At 37.2% G+C, this 20,120-nt stretch overlaps 2 protein-coding genes across 3 annotated transcripts; both read right to left on the bottom strand.

Annotated features, from left to right (window-relative positions):
* Positions 1 to 4,701: 4,701 nt before the first annotated feature.
* On the bottom strand, positions 4,702 to 11,087 carry LOC307133542 (sialidase-1-like). The gene is made up of 6 exons (XM_079828622.1): positions 10,783 to 11,087; positions 10,029 to 10,218; positions 9,651 to 9,913; positions 7,767 to 7,949; positions 7,454 to 7,673; positions 4,702 to 5,772 (listed from the first exon to the last, which is right to left on the bottom strand). Exons 1-6 carry the CDS (start codon positions 10,846 to 10,848, stop codon positions 5,552 to 5,554), a joined length of 1,143 nt encoding a protein of 380 aa, XP_079684748.1. The 5' UTR covers positions 10,849 to 11,087; the 3' UTR covers positions 4,702 to 5,551.
* A 539-nt stretch (positions 11,088 to 11,626) lies between these two features.
* LOC307134217 (sialidase-1-like) lies at positions 11,627 to 18,666 on the bottom strand. 2 transcript variants are annotated; one of them, XM_079829760.1, is made up of 6 exons: positions 18,448 to 18,666; positions 17,640 to 17,829; positions 17,274 to 17,536; positions 16,849 to 17,031; positions 13,266 to 13,523; positions 11,627 to 13,049 (listed from the first exon to the last, which is right to left on the bottom strand). In XM_079829760.1, the coding sequence occupies exons 1-6, from the start codon at positions 18,520 to 18,522 to the stop codon at positions 13,038 to 13,040; spliced, it is 981 nt and encodes a 326-aa protein (XP_079685886.1). In that variant the 5' UTR covers positions 18,523 to 18,666; the 3' UTR covers positions 11,627 to 13,037. The 2 variants fall into 2 exon arrangements, with proteins under 2 accessions (XP_079685886.1, XP_079685885.1); XM_079829759.1 differs by having other exon boundaries at positions 13,304 to 13,523.
* Positions 18,667 to 20,120: the final 1,454 nt, after the last annotated feature.

The raw sequence follows: 20,120 nt of genomic DNA, 5'->3' as shown, positions 1-20,120 counted from the left end.
GTTTATCAATGTTATCAATATTTTTCACTCACCTTTGGATAGGTTGGAGTTCTGAAATGTAACTTTGGCTTGTGTGATTTCCGTTCTATTGCCAAAGGGAAAACATGCGTTCACCATCTCGTACAACAACACTCCTATAGCCCAGACATTTGTTGGGACGGCGTGGAATCGAGATTCTGTGAAGACTTCAGTTGGGCAGTAATCCAGTAATCCTGTAAGCAAGACATTTGCACATTGTTGAGCAATTTTTTCAAACCATCAAATAATCAGAAAGTCAATACATCTAGGTTTCCACGCTCCAAAAATACTCAGCGCGGTATAGAAAGTTTGTGAATTCGCCTGAGCTTACCGAGTATAAACACCTCTGCAAACGGACGAGGTGCGCGCGCAGTCAGCAAAACGAAAGTAAACAAGGCTTAATCAAGCCTGCAGCACTCCTGTCAGAAACTGAAGCTTCCGTGCCTCAATCGCCCCCCGGTGGCTGGTCCCAGTATAGCTCCTAAACCCCACCCCTCCATGTATTAGAATGGACGCGAGACACACTGTTTCTGTAATTTTAGGCAGTTTTTATTACGATGATTCCATTTCAAGTGTTCGTTTTTTAAATAAGTTTTTAGTTTGTTATTTGATGCTATAAAAACGGGGGGTGTGACGTCATGATTGACAGCTGTGATTGACGGCTTCTCTGAGTGAAGTTGTCACTGAGGCACTAACAGACTTTTTTCGGGATTTTGGGGAGGAGATTGGAGCTTTAGCTTTAATTTCTACATTTCTATAACTGTTTATTTCACACCAACATAATGCATTGTTCTGCATCAGTGAGAGTGTGGGCGGGCTTTTGATAATCGCGCCTCTACTTCCTGCTCTCTACTGCGCAACTCCGGTCTCGAGATCGCTACTGCGCAGACTCTGTCCCAAGATGTCAGCGCTGTGTGCGGGCTGTTGTGAACTTTTATCTTCTAAAGTGTAGGAAACTCAGAAGGTGAAGACCAGGAGACTTCGGGATCAAACAGAAGTTATTCTTTAAATGAGAACTCTCTGTGCTGCAGGTCGTCCGAAAACAGTCTGATTTAACAGTAAAAAATAATGCAATTTATCTACATTTCAGGGGGAGGGATTATACAGCAGAGGAGGAGACATTCAAACAAAGGAATGCATATGTTGTGTAGGTAAAGGACACACCCTACTATGAAATCCCTACCAGTCCCATTGAATCAGCATAACTATTCGCATGCTGATACTGGCCAGGAACTCCAATTCCAAGAGCCATCCCAGAGCCATTAAAGACAAAAGGGGCAAACGTCTGGGCTCCGAAAGGTGGAATCTCAGTGATCTGACTCATTTAAAACACAATAGAGAAAACAGGTCTGGCAGGAAAGGAGACTCTTGCTAGAGCCTCTGAAATCAGTAAAACAGGTCTGGAAGATTTGCATAGCAGACTAATTCATCTGATATCATCATTTTTACCTAAAATGCTAAATGCAATGTACTTTCTTAAATTTGTAATCCCACAGGGCCTACGAAAGCTTCAACTCTGGTCAGTGGAAGTCAATGAAGTCGCGTCGTAAAAAAAAAAAGTTGCGTCATCCATATTATTTTACGGTCTATGGGCTTAAAGGGGTGGTAAAACACATTCTTTTGAAGGCTTGATTGTGTTTATGGGGTGCACTGTAACGTGTTCATGCTTCGTTTTAAAAAAAATTGCATTATTTTTCATATAATTTACCTGTATTCTACACTGCTCTGTCCCTCCTTGTAAAACGGTCTGATGGTTTCTGGGTTCTATGAAGCCAGTCCCTCAAAAATACGCAATGGGCTCAGATTGGTCAGCTGGCCCAGTGTGTTGTGATTCGCTAACTGCCTAGTGCACGTTTGTCGGAAACGTCACGCCCCTTACCTTTACCGGTAGACTGTGCTTTGGGTCAGTATTAGAAACAATGGCGTCAATAAAACCCATAGACCGTAAAAAAATATGGACGACGCGACTTCATTGACTTCCGCTGACCATAGTTGAAGCTTTCGTAGGCCCGCTCACGGCGCTGACATCTTGGGACCGAGTCTGTGCAGTAGCGATCTCGGGACCGGAGTTGCGCAGTAGAGAACAGGAAGTAGAGGCGCGATTATCAAAAGCCCGCCCACACTCTCACAGATGCATAACAATTAATTATGTTGGTGTGAAATAAACAGTTATAGAAATGTAGAAATTAAAGCTAAAGCTCCAATCTCCTCCCTAAAATACCGAAAAAAGTCCGTTAATGCCTCAGTGACAACTTCACTCAGAGAAGCTGTCAATCTCAGCTGTCAATCACGACGTCACACCCCCCGTTTTTATAGCATCACATAACTCACTAAAACTAAACTTATTTAAAAAACGAACACTTGAAATGAAATCATCGCAATAAAATTTTTACTTTGACTTGTATTTCATTGCAGACAATATGAACACAAAATATTTAATGTTTTGTCTGGTCAACTTCATGTCATTTGTAAATATGCATCCTTTCCTGTCATTCAGACCTGCAACACATTTCAAAAAAAGTTGGAACAGGAGCAATTTAGGGCTAGTAATGAGGTAAAATGGTTAAATAATGATGTGATTTGAAACGGGTGATGTCAACAGGTGATTGTAATTATGATTTGGTACAAAAGCAGCATCCAAGAAAGGTCTAATCCTTTAGGAGCAAAGATGGGCCGAGGATCGCCAGTTTGCCAACAAATACGTGAGAAAATTATTGAAATGTTTAAAAACAATGTTCCTCAAAGAAAGATAGGAAGAGATTTGGATATTTCACATTCAACAGTGCATAACATAATTAAAAGATTCAAGGAATCTGGAGGAATTTCAGTGCGTAAAGGACAAGGGCGCAAGCCTAAGCTGAACAACCGTGATCTCCGATCCCTCAGGCGGCACTGCATCAAGAATCGTCATTCATCTAGAAGCGATATCACCACATGGGCTCAGGACTACTTTGGCAAAACTTTGTCAAGTACCACAATACGTAGTTACATCCACAAATGCCAGTTAAAACTGTACTGTGCCAAAAGGAAGCCCTATGTTAACAGTGTCCAGAAGCGCCGTCGACTTCTCTGGGCTCAGAGGCATCTGGGATGGACCATCACACAGTGGAAATGTGTACTGTGGTCAGATGAATCAGTATTTCAGGTATTTTTTGGGAGGAATGGACGCCGTGTGCTCCGGACCAAAGAAGAAAAGGATCATCCAGACTGTTACCAGCAGCAAGTCCAAAAGCCAGGGTCTGTCATGGTATGGGGTTGTGTCAGTGCCCTTGGCAAAGGTAACTTGCACTTCTGTGAAGGCACCATTAATGCTGAAAAGTACATAGAGATTTTGGAGCATAATATGCTGCCTTCAAGAAGACATCTTTTCCAGGGACGTCCATGCATATTTCAACAAGACAATGCAAAACCACATTCTGCACACATTACAAAGTCCTGGCTGCGGAGGAAGAGGGTACGGGTACTTGACTGGCCTGCCTGCAGTCCCGACCTGTCTCCAATAGAGAATGTGTGGCAACGAAGACCCCGTACTGTTGCCCACCTTAAGACTTGTTTGCAGGAAGAATGGGAATGGCAACATTACAAAGTGGTAAATGCTTTACTGTCCCAACTTTTTTTGAAATGTGTTGCAGGTCTGAATGACAGGAAAGGATGCATATTTACAAATGACATGAAGTTGACCAGACAAAACATGAAATATTTTGTGTTCATATTGTCTGCAATGAAATACAAGTCAAAGTAAATTTAGAAATCACTTTTTTTTTTTTGAGTTTTCCATACTGTCCCAACTTTTTCTGATTTGGGGTTGTATTACAGGAAAACATATTGATGAAAAATAAATCAGACTTACAGGTTGTGGCCCGTAAACTGCTTCTGTTTGTAAATCCAGCTTTCAGGACAAGCCACGGTGCAAATCCTGCATTGAACTCGCGAAGATTGTGGAAGTTTTCCTCCATGAAATGTGCAGCGGGAGCCCCGCGCGCGTCGTGCATCCACACACTGGCAGTGTTTGTCTCGCGCAGCTGACATTGTGCAAATCCTGCATTGAACTCGCAAAGATTGTGGATGTTTTCCTCCGTGAAATGTGCAGCGGGAGGCGCGCCCGTCGTGCATGATTCACACTTGCAGTGTTTGTCTCGCTGAACCGCTCATGAATTACAACGGACGAATATTGTCCATTATGTCACATTTTCCAGTCTTCTCCTCCGACCCTGTCTGTCTCGTGCTTCATGATGGGCAGCATATATCTGCGACCTGTTCCCCTCTGTCTCAAACACACATGCATATAACATGCTGTTTGTTAAACGCTCTGCAACGCACCCCTGTCCCTAGGAAGGAAAGCAAGTACCCCAGACCTGCAATCCGGATGAAAATAACAGCATTTTGTCGGCATTGCAGCAACACCACTCCAGCCTATACCACTATACCACAACAGCAGCGATACAAACTGCCCCCCCCCCCCTTATTTACTATTCTCGGAGGAGGGGTTTATGTAAATATTGAGCCTGTTGATGTCACCAACCCTGGAGGAATGTGTGTAGTCGCCTACTGGCCGTTTGCTGTAGTCCTTTGAAATGGATTTCTTTAAAAGCAAATATCTCCCTTTGCTTTAAACTTTGAACTTTGTAACTTTGCAGATGTTGTTTATGCTCAAGCAGCAACATTACACGCTAGCTAAAGTTAGAATAGTGAAATCGTGGTTTACCACCCCTTTAATGGATGAAGATGGCAGAAGAAGACTGTACATTCGCGAGATGGACGTATGAAAAAAAAAAAATCTTTTGCACTTTGTGTATGGCGGTTTTGTGTTGTGAACCTCTCTAATTTAAATAAAATAAAATAATGACAACAATAAGAAAAGAAAAAATTTGCATCTTGTCATGGCATTAGAGTTTACATACAGTTGACCCAAGCTATTGCCAGATAATCACCTCTACCATACTTTTAACAGACTTGGATCGTTTGTGATTCATACTTTCTTGCATTGTCTTGAGCCTTCACTTTGCCAATTATAGGCTATAGGCTATTGTTAGATAGCCCACAGTAATTATGCTACAATATATCGCCAAAATGCTGTGTAGTAGCCTACATTTTGTCATTTTAGAATGCTAAGTTCTACTTCTGTAGTTATTTTGGTGAAAGTAACTCAAAAGTAATACAGGAGTAATGTAACACATTACAATTCTGAGACAGTAGTATTGTAAGGTAACAAATTACTTTTGAATAACAGTAACAAGTAAATCTATAATGTATTACAGTTTGGAAGTAACTTGCACAACATTGGTCATAAATCAGCAAAAGCAAAAATCAAGTTCTACAACCTTAGAAAGGCTTGTGTAGCTCTTTTTCTGGCATACAATCAAGCTAAAAGATAGATAAAAGACAGTCGGGATAAGACAGGTGAGTTGAGGCAAGGGAAGACAAATTACTGTGTTAAATTCAATTTTATTAAAACATTATTTAAAGAAAAAATGGAGACAAATCAGACTTAAAAAAGACCCCTTTCCCATGGTCAGCCCATCAATGCTATTCTTCATTGGTCACTGTACAAGTCAATTTTCACAAAAGAGATGGACTCAAAATAGTCTTTCTGGCCTTTCTCAAAGATGACATAGATGTATTTATGATCCTCAGTTTCATTGCCTTTAAGTGATGTCATACAAGAGTATCCACTTGGCCCGGCCCAGATCTTCAGAGTATCTGTCACCCATGATTTACCGTGATTCAGAGACCAGCGAAGGGTGAGGTTCACTCCTAGAGAAAACCACAATCATATATAGCTATATTTACAAGCATGAATAAACTATTATACATGCTGCTCTCTTATGGTAGTGATATATATATTGGGGGCAGGGGGACTTATTGGCTGTAGCAAAAGAGTATGCAATTAGGAGGACATAATACCATGATGCTAAACTGTGTCGTCTTGATACCACAGACGCCCTTGTTGTATTATGTTTCCATGTTTCCATTTTATACTGTAGATTATCAAACTGCAGCAGCTTCAGCATCACATTTTTGACACTTACAGTAGCTGAAAAGGTTGATAGTGAACTGTTCCAAACTCTCATTGTGCAAAGGGTTGTGGGCATTTTTAGCCAAATAAAATATGAACATGGAAAAATGGGACCCAATAATTCTTATATTCCATTTCAGAAAGCTGGTAATCTTAGTTTAGACTAGAGCATAGCATATAAAGTAATATGCTCAGTAAAAAAAAAGAAAGAAAAGAAATTATACTATTATTATTTAGCAGGGATGCATTAAATTGATCAAATGTGACACTGGATCATGTGACACTAAAGAATGGAATAATGGCTGTTCAGCTTTGCCATCAGGAATAAATTAAAATATTAAAATAGAAAACATTTATTTTAAATTGTAATAATATTTCAAAATATTACTGTATTTTTGATCAAATAAATCAGCCCTTGGTGAATATAAGAAATTCAAAAATATTTAAAATCCCACTGACCCCAAACTTTTATAACGTTGGTGTATATAGAATTATTAGGTCATTTGAAAACCAAGCAACTGAGAACCATTTGGCATTGTTATATATTAAAAGTATCAGAGAATTGAAAAGAGTATCAGAGTTTACAGAAAACTGAAAAAGAATAATTATTTAAAAAAGAGTAATGTTTCTCTTGCAATACTAAAGCACTGCACATTTTGGATGTCTCCCTCATCTGATTCATGATATTAATAAGGTGTGTTAAAGGAAAAGTTCACCAAAAATGTCCTTATTATTTACACACCCCAAGACCATTCAATATGTACATGACTCTCTATCCTCAGCCGAAGAGAAGTTAAGGTTTTGGAGGAAAACATTCCAGTTTTTTCTCCCTCTAATGCAAGTGAATGGTGCTCAATGTAGACCATTTTTGGCAAATCCATATTTAGGCAGCTTCAAAGGCTCCACACGACCCCAGTCGATGAATAAGAGCCTTCTCTAGCAAAAGGATCAGTCAAAAAAAAATTATACACTTTTAACTACAAATGCTCACCTTGGTCCAGCTTTGTGAAGCTCATTCATAAGACGTTTGAGCTCACAACCTCTCGCGTGAAGTACACACGCCAAGAACCGCCCCCATTGTTTACAAGAGGAGTTTACGTCCAGGATACAAACACAAACTATTTTGAACAATAAACTGAAACAAATACTAATATACAGCAACCAATTGTTTTGGACTGCCCTCCTCCACACTCGTAATCAATCCTTGTCATGTGGAGCCCTTTGAAACTGCCAAAAAATGGATTTTGGACCATCAGAAATATAGCACAATTCACTTGCATTAGATGGAGAAAAATCCTGCAATCTTAACCTCCAAAAATCTTAATTTCTCTACGGCTGAGGAAAGAAAGACATATACATCTTACATTTTCCTTTTTTTGGGTGAACCAAATCTTTCATTTCTCATATCATCATACTCACTGCTTTTAGAGTTGGCTGGGTTGGTGAAGTAGAGGACTCCTTCCTTCTCTAAAGCTCCAGCTGCAACAACAGGATCTTCCAGTGTGTGATCAAACACCAGCTCCTCCACCGGCAGAGACTCCCCTCCATCCAGACTGCGTGCAACCATACGACAACGGCAGTGATAGTTTTTATTGTTACGCACATTGATCACGATACTGCCGTCATCCAGCTCCACTGGCTTTGATGAAACAAAAGACAAACGTTTAAAGGTTTTCTAAATTCTTCTGATTCATGGAAGTTTCTATGTACATAGTTTACAAGTAATTCATACCTGACACTCATCTGGGTCAAAGTCAAGGTTGTTTTTGGCCTGGTTATATGGAATACTCTTCAGTTCAGCTCCGTATCTCCATGTGTGTCCGTGATCATCACTCAGGATACAAAACACTCCGTCTCCAGCGGTTGTGCCATGGCCACACACCACCAAACGCCCAATAGCAGGTGGATGATGTTTCTGTTGGCACCATTAACAAAACATGGTAAGACATCTTGAATAATCATTTAATGAATCTCAATGACTGGAAGAAAAGTCAATCTCAGATTTGAATTAGTATTTTCCATGGTCTATTCATGCGGTAGCAGTAATTTTAAATAAACTCACTCTTAAGCAGTAAGAAAAATAAACTATACTAGGATGCTTTTTATGTCCTGTAGACTAGGTGTAGTTCAATATCTTGGTATTGATGCTAAATCGATTGATACAAATAGAGAGAAGGAAGACCACTGAATTTGCATGATATATTTGCATAACATGTAATGGAGACAGATAATAATACTACTAATTGATATATGCATGATGGCATTTGTAGGCAGATAAAAGCAAGCTTTGGTCAAGCAAGGATTAACAACAAACTAACAACAAACTATCTATTATCAGCATATAAAACTTGAATCAAAAAATATACGTATATGACATATATATTGCCTTATAGATGTCCTCTTTAACATATTGGATATCATTAGTGATGATAATCAGCTATTGAATTATATAATCAATGCATTACATTTTAATAGTCAAATCATGCATTGATGCATTTTTGCACATACAGTATAAATATTAACTATCATGCATCACGTCACACGTGCCTGTATTGCCAGGCTGTATTAAATAGAAATAATAATTATTCAAATGACAAAAAGCACATAATAAAATTACTCAAATGTAAATTAAAATTTAAATAAAAAAGCTATTTCAAAATATTAATAAATACTCTAATATTATATAAATAATACTAAAATATCACTGACACATTGTTGTCAGATACCAACACTCAGATACCAAATATCACATCTCAAACAAATTTTCATCCAAATGAATTGAGTATTTTTACATGGTGTACATATTATGAATTTAGAATAAATAATACAATGTAAGCAAATAAAGTATTAAATTAAATAAAAGTAAAACTTTTAAGCAAAATAACAAAATTCATGAGTTTTAAACCACACTTCTTGGTAAATGGCAAAGCAGCTACATTTTTTATTTAAATATTCATTTTTGTTGAATTTTTTGAATGTATTGGTATTATATCGATTTATATTTTTGGTATTGTGGTAATTTTTATACTGGTATACATCACAACCCTAGGTCAGGCAGTCGTTGCGTCCGAAAAACGCATAATGTATACTGTAGTTTGAAACTTACTTCGCGACGGTCTAAGAAGTAACATACTTTGGAAATTGTGTGCGTTAGTCAGTGTCTGTTGGTGCAGTGTGAATTGGCCTTAAAGGCCACATTAGGGAAGTTTCAGCAAAATTCTGCAGACAAAAAAGGTCCATTGTCTATTGTCAATAGTGTAGAGATACACAAGCTCACAGCTCACACAGAGGTTACTTTCAAACCAGGCAGATTTCTGTTGGTCAACATGGTGAATTTTAATGACCATCTTGAACCTGATGCGAAATCTGCAAGGGGAAAGTTTTCGCACTCGCATGAAATTCCAAAGCGTGCAAATTCCTATTGAAAAGACTGTATTACGTCCATGAAATTTGGCCGAACAATGATATGACCACATCTTAAAAGGCCAGCAGTCAGCTAAAATATGATGCAGCATAATGCCGGTAGTCGAAAGTATGGCTAAAATATGATTCTAAGGAGGTGTAAGTGAAGTGTAAATGAGGAACTCAGACATGAAAGTGCATCTAAGTGGATCACCTGTATACCGAAGCCAGGTCCAGGAGCAAAACTCTTGAGCCCCAGTTGAGGGTTGAGGTTTCGTGGGGCGCTCCAGGTGAACCCATCATCCAGGCTCTGCACCATCATGGTGCTGGAAGGCTTGCAATGGTGACGGTGAAAGCACAACGAGTAGATGAGTATCACAGCACCAGTTTCCTCATCCACAACTACCGAACCTAAATTCAGCCCATCTGCTAGAGAACCATCATCCACTATGAATGAGGTGGGAGACCAGGTGGCACCTGAGAAGGGGTTAGTAGAAAGTGATAGGTGGAGAAGAAAAGGGTAATGAAAAACAGAATATTACATATCTTTCAGATCAGAACATACTAAACCATACAACTCAATCTGACACACCTCTGTCTGTGGAGCGTCTTAAAGCTATGAATTTGGCTCCGATGTCTTTGAAGGACAACTTCCGGGCCTCTGCAAAAGCCAGCAAACTCCCCTGAGAAGTGAAAGTGAGCAGGGGAATCCTGTAGGTGTGAACTTCTCCAGTTTGACCACCGACCCAGATCAGCTGCTCGTCAGAAACAGCAGGATTGATCTGTACATGTGAAAAGAAAAAAGACAAAAGTAATAAGGTGAGGCGAGGCGAGGCTAGTTGTAACGCTTTTTTAACTCCATTGGACGTTTCTCAGTGTAGCTTTACTTTTGAAAGACAGGTATTGTGTATGCACATACCAATGAATCTTGACTGTAAGCTCATTCCCACCATTTTAACTCAAGAAAATATTCAGATCATTGAAAATATCAGAATTCACAATTAAGACAAATGGCCCACAAAAGGCAACAAACACATTTATGGAAGTTTGTCTCTGATACGGTTTAAAAATAAACAAATGAATACACTGACTTTTTATCTCAAAATTATGTTTTTTTTTTTCTCTCGCAATCCAGAGTTTATAACGCAACTCTGACAAGCCTACGTGGACTTTTGCACATAAATATTTAGCCTATAGCCCATAAACGTCCCTTTGTTGCAACACTGTCTATCACCTTGACAAATTATACATGTGTTGTATCTTGGTTTACTTATTGAAATGTTTGTTCTCGACACGTAACGTTGTCATTTATAATCGTAATATGATAAACAAAATCGTAGGCTTACCTTTTCATTTCGCGCAAATGAACACAGCACCGCCAGAAGCAAAATCCGCGAAAGAGTCTGATACATGACGGCAACTTCTGTCAAGTCATGTGCACTGTTGTCTGTAATATTTTACCTTCAGCCTATTTATAAACCACAAGCCCGCGTACGGTGTCAGTCAGTGCGACTTAACCTACACGAGAACCGGTTTAACAGACCAGTTTACTTTGCTGAGATATGAGTTCATTTCAATTTTCATTTCATTGACATTTAAAATCAATGAGAAGCTTTAGTCCTCACTTGAGTAACTTGACACCATCAGATACGAAAACAATGTCAAATATGGAAAATATTTGCAAATTTAACATTCACTAATTAATAATTTGAGACTCCAGAATGGTTTATGCGACTGATTTTTAGCTTCATCCATTACATTGACAATTTGTTTGACAAAATAACCTTATTTTGCAGATGTAGGCCTAAACATTGAACATTTTCTTCAGGTGTTAGCTATAATAGGACCCGCTTAAAATGAGGGAAATTATTATTAGCTATTATTTTTTAAATTACATCAAAATATGAGCACAATTATGAAACAAACAAATATTGTTTTTACTGTATTTTTTTATAAATGCAGCTTTGGTGACTTCTTTAAAAACATTTTAGATTTGAAACTTTCGAATGGTAGATTAATCTCTAGGAGGTATGGTCTGAGGACAGGTGAATCTAATTAAATAGTACATTTGTGTCAAGAATATTTTAGTGACAATCTGATTAATTTCAAAGTGAAAATGTTGCTATCTAAAAATGGCAGGCAAAACTGTATTCTTATGTATTTTATATGATGAAAATTAAACAATGAGTTGCTGTATCAAAATAGAAAACTTTATTGAACAATGAAAGATGTCCCTGTGCAAAGCAGAAAATCAAGTCAAAAGTCAAATGTGTTAGTATCAAATTTAAAATGGTAAAAGCCTTTTGGGTGACTTTCAACATGTAATATTTAAGTCGCTTACAGTAGGATGATACCAAAATAAATGGCTGTCATTTAAAACTACATCTGGGGCCACAAAAGGGCCAGACTAGGTAAACAAAACCATACAACCTGAAGAAAATAAATGACAGTTGGATATAAAATGGGTTTTCTGACTTCACAGTTGAATATAGTGGAGAAAACACTGCTTGCTGTCTCTATGTGTCTCAAACCCGTGTGTTACTTCCAGCTTTCGTCAGTAACATTCGAGGCCTTCATCAATTTAAGCACAATCAGGGACTGGAGAAACACCTAAAGGTAATTAAAATCAAATCACATTTCTATATTTAAAGTAACACTATTTAACTTTTGGTACTCTTACGTTTGAACTCAAACGGTTAATAAACAAAAATGGGTCTATGTATATGATGAGTCACACAGGTACATAGGCCACTTGTCAATTGTTGTGTCACCCGCAGTAATTCAGGATAAGACAAAAACACAGTTTGGAAGATGGTGTACATTTCAAACATTATTTCAAGACATTCAAATCAATCCCTGTTATATAGTAGAAAACAACCATTTTAAGATTGTTGTAGCTTCATGAAGATTCACTTACATTACATTATTATAAATCCAATTTCTTTTTTTTAATTAAAAAAAGAAATAAAAGGTTTGGCAAGACAAACGTCACCTGAGCAGTTTAAAAACCATCAAATAGTCTCAATAAACATGTACAGCTCACCAACTGCACAAAAAACTGAAGAAAACCTTCACCAAGAAACTTCAATAATCCAGAAAGATTTGTGCATTGGAGTGAGACCAGTAAAATTACCAGTAGGTACAATAATAGTTGTTTTTATATTATATTACTGTATACAGTATATAACATCTTAAAAAGTAGCTGGATGTCTTGATTATTTCTGGAGTGGAATTCATATCAAAGCAGTGCATAGTACAGACCAGCCGAAATACCAAATGTGATGTTGAGAAATGTAAAAATTATTTTGAATCAGGCTGATATCTTGATTTTCTCAAAAAAGTCAATTTTAAAAGTCCTAAATATCCCTTTTCTTGGCTTCTCCACCTGTACGCTATTTCCCTCCATATAGATGGATTTTGGCAAAAGAGATTGTCTCACAGTAATCTTTATGGCCCTTTTCATAAACAACGAATATGTATTTGTTGTCCTCTGGAGAATCCCCATTGAATGACGTCATAGTCGAATAACCGCTTGGCCCCGCCCAGATCTGGACCGCGTCCTTTTCCCATGACTTTCCATCAGTGAAAGACCAGCGAAGTGTTAGATTGATCCCTGTGCGAGAAAACAGAAATTTATGTTCCACTAAGATTTAAATGAGATATATATATATATATATATATATATATATATATATATATATATATATATATATATATATATATATATATATATATATATATATATATATATATATATATATATATATATATATATATATATATATATATATATTGAACATTTTCCAACTTTAACTTAGTTTTTTTTAACTTTATTTGTAAGTAAGACTGTGAACTGCTCTTCCTCACTGTGCTGAGTGCTGGACGGGTTGGTGAAGTACATCACTCCTTGTTTCTGCAGGGCACCAGCTGCAACGACGGGGTCAATCAGCGTTTTGTCAAATACCAGCTCCTCCACAGGCAGAGACTCGCCACCGTCCAAACTCCGTACTATTATTCGACAGCGGCAGTGGTAGTTGTTCTGGTTGCGTACATTGATGACTATGCTTCCGTCCTCTAGTTCCACTGGCTGTTAAGGCAGACGTAAGGGAGGGGAATGTGTCAAGTCAAATGGGAAATCAAGTAGTGCAGCTGTTTAATATCAAGCCTACACTGTCAAACATGTTTGTAAGTTTTACAGAAAAAAGAATAGAGTACAGTACAGCAAAAACCTGTTAATTGGTCAACTGTAAGCCACATTACCATATACAGTGAAAAACTGTAAATGGTTTAACATTGCATTATATTATCGCTGTCGGGCAGAAACCTTGTTGGTGTCCAAATCCACTACTTTTTAGGAAATGGAAAAACACTATATCTCACTACAGTGGTTCTACAATAATTGTATGAATCAACGAGAATAGTTTTTGTGCGCAAAAAAAAACTAAATAACGAATTATATAGTGATGACCGATTTCAAAACACTGCATCATGAAGCTTCGAAGCGTTATGAATCAGTGAGTCGATTCAGCGGTTTGGATCGCCAAAGTCACGTGATTTCAGCAGTTTGGCGGTTTGACACGCGATCCGAATCATGATTTGACTCGCTGATTCATAACGCAACGCACAAAAAATATTCTTGTCGCTTCATAAAGTTATTGTAGAACCACTGTAGTGAGATGGACTTTGTAACGACGTCTTTAGTACCTTTTATGGTTCTTGAGAGTGTAAAGTACATTGTGCCAATGGAGGCCTTTCTGAGCCATCGGATTTCAACTAAAATATCTTCATTTGTGTTCCGAAGATGAACGGAGGTCTTACGGATGTTGAATGGCATGAGGGTAAGTAATTAATGACAGAATTGTCATTTTTGGGTGAACTAACCCTTTAACATTTGACCAAAATCAAAGCTCAAGTGGAATGTCAGACAAAAATCTTATGTTTGTCAAAAGATGAAGTGCCACGCACAGGCTATTTTAGACCATATTGGCTATGACTCGATGACAAATGCTAGACTAAGACACTCTTCTCCACTCCTCAAATACATAAAAAATGTATACAAAAGTGTTTCTTGAGTAAATAATGCTGTATATATTCAAACAACCAGTTCTTTATTTACCCTTGCATTGCCAACCAGCAGAGACAGTCCAAAATGTGCGTGGCCCTTCATTCACGATAGAGGCGGTTTCACAATATTGACAGTCAGAGGATCCAATGAAGTTACGAGGTTTAGTCACAAGATCTTTTTTAATACTTTTCATTGGTTTAATATTTGCAAAATCCACACACAGACAGATATAAAGGGCTAGGGTTCCACCCGACAGCGATTACCATATTACCAAATAATTTATGGTGAAAAACAGTAAAATTACATTCCCAGAAGTCCCTGCTTGACACATCAAATATAAATAAATTGTATTTTAATTACTTAAAAAAATTTTTTTTAAATATATATTTGTTTAGTTATTTTATCAGTAATATACATTAGGGTATTTTGTTGTATTTTTTTCTGTATTGTTTTTTTTTTTTGGTGAAAGTTTCATTATTTTAATGTCATATGTTTTACCCTGATGGTGTTTTGTCTTTGTGTGAGTGACACTGTAAACCACCTCTATACAAATATTGGCCATGTTTTACGGTCAGACCACATGTGATGAACTCCAATTCCTCATGTGATTTTTTTATTTTACCACCTATATTATTATGGTGTTTACCAGTACATTTTAAGTTAAAAAGCAGATGTTGGTCCTTCCGGATTGGTATATTAACATTATATCACTTGCATATGAAATATTTGAAATATATACTGTACATGTCATCTCCTAATACTGAAAAAATGGTAACAGTATTATTTATGTATTACAAAATTGTCACAGTATTATTGTATTATTTATTATAGAATTACTGCAACCACCGATTATTTTTTTGTTTTTCTTATTGTGAATTTAGCTGGATATTAATCTCATTATTTAACCAATATCTCATGGCTACAATTTTCATGACTCAAGGAAGCATGAAGAAATTGTACACTTACAATGAAATACTCACAATGAAAGACTGAAACCACATGACAGCTAGCAATGAAAGTACCACTGGCTAATCTTTGTGTAGTCTATGTCTGCATTTTCTAGATAAACAAATTTTGTCCACACTGCAACAATGCAAACATACGCTGCATTTGCAATAGAGGGGTGTCCTACAGAAAGTGAACAATGGGCCTGTCCCAATACTTTGCACTTGACCACTTGTCTACTTATATGATGCATTTTCTGTATTTGGCTCAAGTGTTCAAGTGAGCGTGAAGACCACAAGTTTGTGCAGAGCTTTTGATTACCCGATGGGATACACTTATAGTGTTGAAAAAATAATTTTTTAGATTTTCAATACTTTGCGTTTTAAAATAAACTTCTAAACTTATGTTCAGTAGTCCCTATGTAACAGAGGACACAATGTAGTAGTCTAATTGTAGTGCTTCTAATTTGAGTAATAAAAAGCTGTTAAATATATATATATATATATATATATATATATATATATATATATATATATATATATATATATATATATATATATATATATATATATATATACACATATTCATCTTTGCACAAATAAAATCTTCATCCACATTTCTCCCCCAGTTTCACAGGGGAGGCTTAAGCCTAGTTCCATACAAAAATGCATGTTTGAGCGTTTTTAACTGAAAGCAACTTGCACTGACATATCTTAAAATATGTCAGTGCCATTGTTTTGTCTTAAGATGCACACCAGTAATGTTTTTTTCTAGGGCACGTTTATAAAAGCTACTTTAATGTCCTAATTAAACTAGGGTCTAATCCTGGCTTAATCTAAGCCCTGTCTATGAAACCAGGACTTTATGTTTTACTACAAAATTAAATGAAATATCTAATTCATTTAACTGACAGTGGAATGTTTTACTTGACATCTTGCAATTTTGGTTCCTGAACATGATGCATCTGAAGCGGTATTCAAGATCGCGTGAGTTTAGTGCGTGTTAAGGGAACTGAGCTTTGTTGTTTTTAAGACCTGGGACAACCTTGAGCATTTACTTCCTGTTTCGTGAACATGCTCTCAAGTGGCGAGACCGCAAGTGTAGGTATTTGGACAGGCCCAAAATTAGTACTTAGTCTTTAGCCTTACTTATTATAGCAATGGTTCTCTACTAGGGGGCCTCAAGATGACTTAAAAAGATTTAAAATAAGACAAAATAAGCATTATAATAGGCTAAATCAACTACTAAAAAAACAGGAATAAACCTGGGGTAGGGCGGAGCAATCAAACTCGGGTTCGGATCCAGGCAATCGAAGCAAGTGTGAAAGACCCAAATTATTATATAGTAACACTTCAGTCATATACAACATTCATAGTTTTTTGATGAAGTTGTGTAATATTACCTGACACTCATCTGGGTTGAAGTCCAGCTCTTGTTTAGGCTGGTTGTAAGGGATGCTCTTCAGAGCAGCTCCATATCTCCAGGATTTACCATGATCATCACTCAGGATACAGAAGACCCCATCACCAGCAATGGAACCATGTCCACACACCACCAAACGGCCCACATTGGGAGGATAACGTTTCTGTGAACATATGCATTTATGATGAACTAAAAGCATATAAACTGCTCTTGAGCAGAAAAAAAAATGAAAAGGGTCATGTAAGCTTATCCGTTCTCCTTTATAAACCAAGGCTTAACCACATACACAATAAAATGCAGTTTTATATAACCTGAGAAGTCATAACAGCATCATAAACAACAGGAATTCATAAAATCGTGTTTTCGTTTGAAGGAGGAACCGAAAGCAGGCAGCGCTAACCACACCTGAATTCCAAAGCCAGGCCCCGGAGCAAAGCTCTTCACCCCCAGCTCAATGGACAGGTTTCGTGGAGCGCTCCAGGTGAACCCATCATCCAGGCTCTGCACCATCATGGTGCTGGAGGGGTTGCAATGGTGATGGTGGAAGCACAACTCGTAGATGAGTATCACAGCACCAGTTTCCTCATCCACAACTACCGAACCTAAGTTCAGCCCATCTGCTAGAGAACCATCGTCCACTATGAATGAGGTGGGAGACCAGGTGGAACCTGAGAAATACAAGAAAGTGATTGGAATTAAATTACATCTAAAGCAATAGCCATTTATGAATAAACTTATGAAGCATTTCAGGAGTGAATGTGGATGATCCACCTCTGTCTGTGGAGCGTCTCAGTGCGATGAACTTCGCCCCAATGTCACCGGAAGACATTTTCCTGGCCTCTGAGAACGCCAGCAGACTACCACGTAATGTGAAGGTTAGCAGAGGAATCCTGTAAGTGTTGACCTGACCAGCTCCTCCACCGACCCATAGCAACTGCTCCTCATATATCAGTGGGTCAATCTGTGGGAAGCATGGAGAATTACAAAAATAAAACAAAGGGATGTAGAAATCATTTAAAAGTGATCTTTAATATTTTTCACATGACAATCACATGACAAAATATGGTTGGTGTCAACATGTTTTTCAAGGCCTTTTTCAGTAACTTTATAATATAAACAATTAAAAATAATAAATAGAAAATAAATAAATTAACTAAAAATGCACTACTTTAATAGTTCGTTCACACTACCCGTGTAAAGATGTGTACGCAACAAATAAACTTGGTAAATTTGGTTAAATTAGTTAATGTATTTGTGACTGACTGTTTTGGGATGTAAAAGTTGTTACATAGGTTTGGATTTAGATTAAGCTGCAAAAAGGAATTAAAGATTTACTAGATCTGTTTAACTAGAAAAAGTTTCATGAGTTCTCTAACACTAATCTTCTCTTGGTGAAAATAACAGTGCTTAAAGTCATGCACCACTGTAACATTAATCTTAAATTATACTTCAGCCTGCATAATCATGTTATAGTCGAACAAAGGAGCAGTGTGTATTTAAGTTCCCTACTAACATAAAATTACAGTTTTAGGACAGAACATGTCCTACGGTATATGTGACACTCGTGTACTGTATTTACCTGAGACTTGTCCGCACGCGCACAGGAAAGCACTGCAATCCCAAATACAATCCCAAATAGTCTAATAAACTCCATTGCAGATACCACGTGAAGAAAGGCGACAATTTCTTGATAACGGTCTTTATTTTCTTCAATAACGCTTGTGAATCCTGTATCGACACATAATTACAACGGACTACTCATTCACATCCTCCTCATCCAGTCATATGACTGCCACTCAGGGTTGCCATGTCTGCATAACAACCAGGTGTGGTTAGCGCTGTCTGCTTTCTGTTCCTCCTTCAAACGAAAACATGATTTTATGAATTGCTGTTGTTTATTACGCTGTTATGACTTCCCAGGTTATATAAAACTACATTTCATTGTGTATGTGGTTAAGCATTGGCTTATAAAGGAGAACGGATAAGCTTTTTTCATTATTTCCTGCTCAAGAGTTTATGCTTTTAGTTCATCATAAGCCTGTGTTCACATAAACGTTATCCTCCCAATGTGGGCACTGTTTGGTGATGTGTGGCCAGTCTAGTGATGGGATCTTCTGTATCCTGAGTGATGATCATTCCGCTGGAATACTGCAGACTTGGCAACACTCGTGCCACTGCGAGACGTCAGAGTCACATGCCAGATCAATTTACATAAGGAAAAATAGGGCGGAAGTCACATGCAATCCCAAATTGCAGTGCATATATATATCTTTTATTTTAATACGATTATTGTTTAAATGTGATGACTTTTGGTTATATTTTATTTGCTATAAATTATAAATATTGTCGGTAACACTTTACATTAAGTTTCCCTTTGTAAAGGGTTTATAAAGGTGTTATAAGACTAATAACTCATTTACAAATGCATCATTCCTGATTTATTTCATAAAACAGCAAAAATAGACTATCATAATGAGACTGAAGGGTGTGGTATTTGTGGTTTTCTCATTACTTTTCTTAAAATGTTCCTTACCAGAAGTTCCTTACCCAAGATATTCCACAAAAAGCTCATGATGCCTATCCAGCAGCAGAGCACAACCATAACGCGATGAGATATTAATAATGATTTTTTTTTAAAAATTTCAATATATTACTTGTGAACCTTAATGTAGGGTGGACACTTGTGAACCACATATTAATTAATTACAAACATTTATTAAACTGTGAAAGTTAACGTAAAGTGGAAACCTGTGTGTGAGCCATGTATTAATGAGTTACAAACATCAATCACATATGAAAGTGCACCTTAATGTAAAGTGAACACATCTGAACCATGTATTAATGAGTTACAAACATTAATAACCTGTGAAAGTGCACCTTAATGTAAAGTGAACACATGTGAACCATGTATTAATGAGTTACAAACATCAATAACCTGTGAAAGTGCACCTTAATGTAAAGTGAACACATGTGAACCATGTATTAATGAGTTACAAACATCAATAACCTGTGAAAGTGAACATGTTTATGTCTTGTTGTCCAAAGAAGTGGAGGTCTTTGCACCCAAAAGCACACATGGACTTAGCTGGTTTTGTAGCAAAAGACAGTTACATTTGTTAAATTCTGAATTGACTAAAGTGACATTTTTGAAAATAAGACATTTCAATAACTGACTAATAACCTATTCATTGACATTAAAGTGAAATTACTGAACCTAAACATAGAATTTAAAAGAAAACATGTCAGACGGAC

This window comes from Gobio gobio (genome assembly GCF_949357685.1).
Source record: "Gobio gobio genome assembly, chromosome: 11".
NCBI lineage: Eukaryota > Metazoa > Chordata > Actinopteri > Cypriniformes > Gobionidae > Gobio > Gobio gobio.
This window is presented reverse-complemented; position numbering and strand designations above follow the sequence as displayed.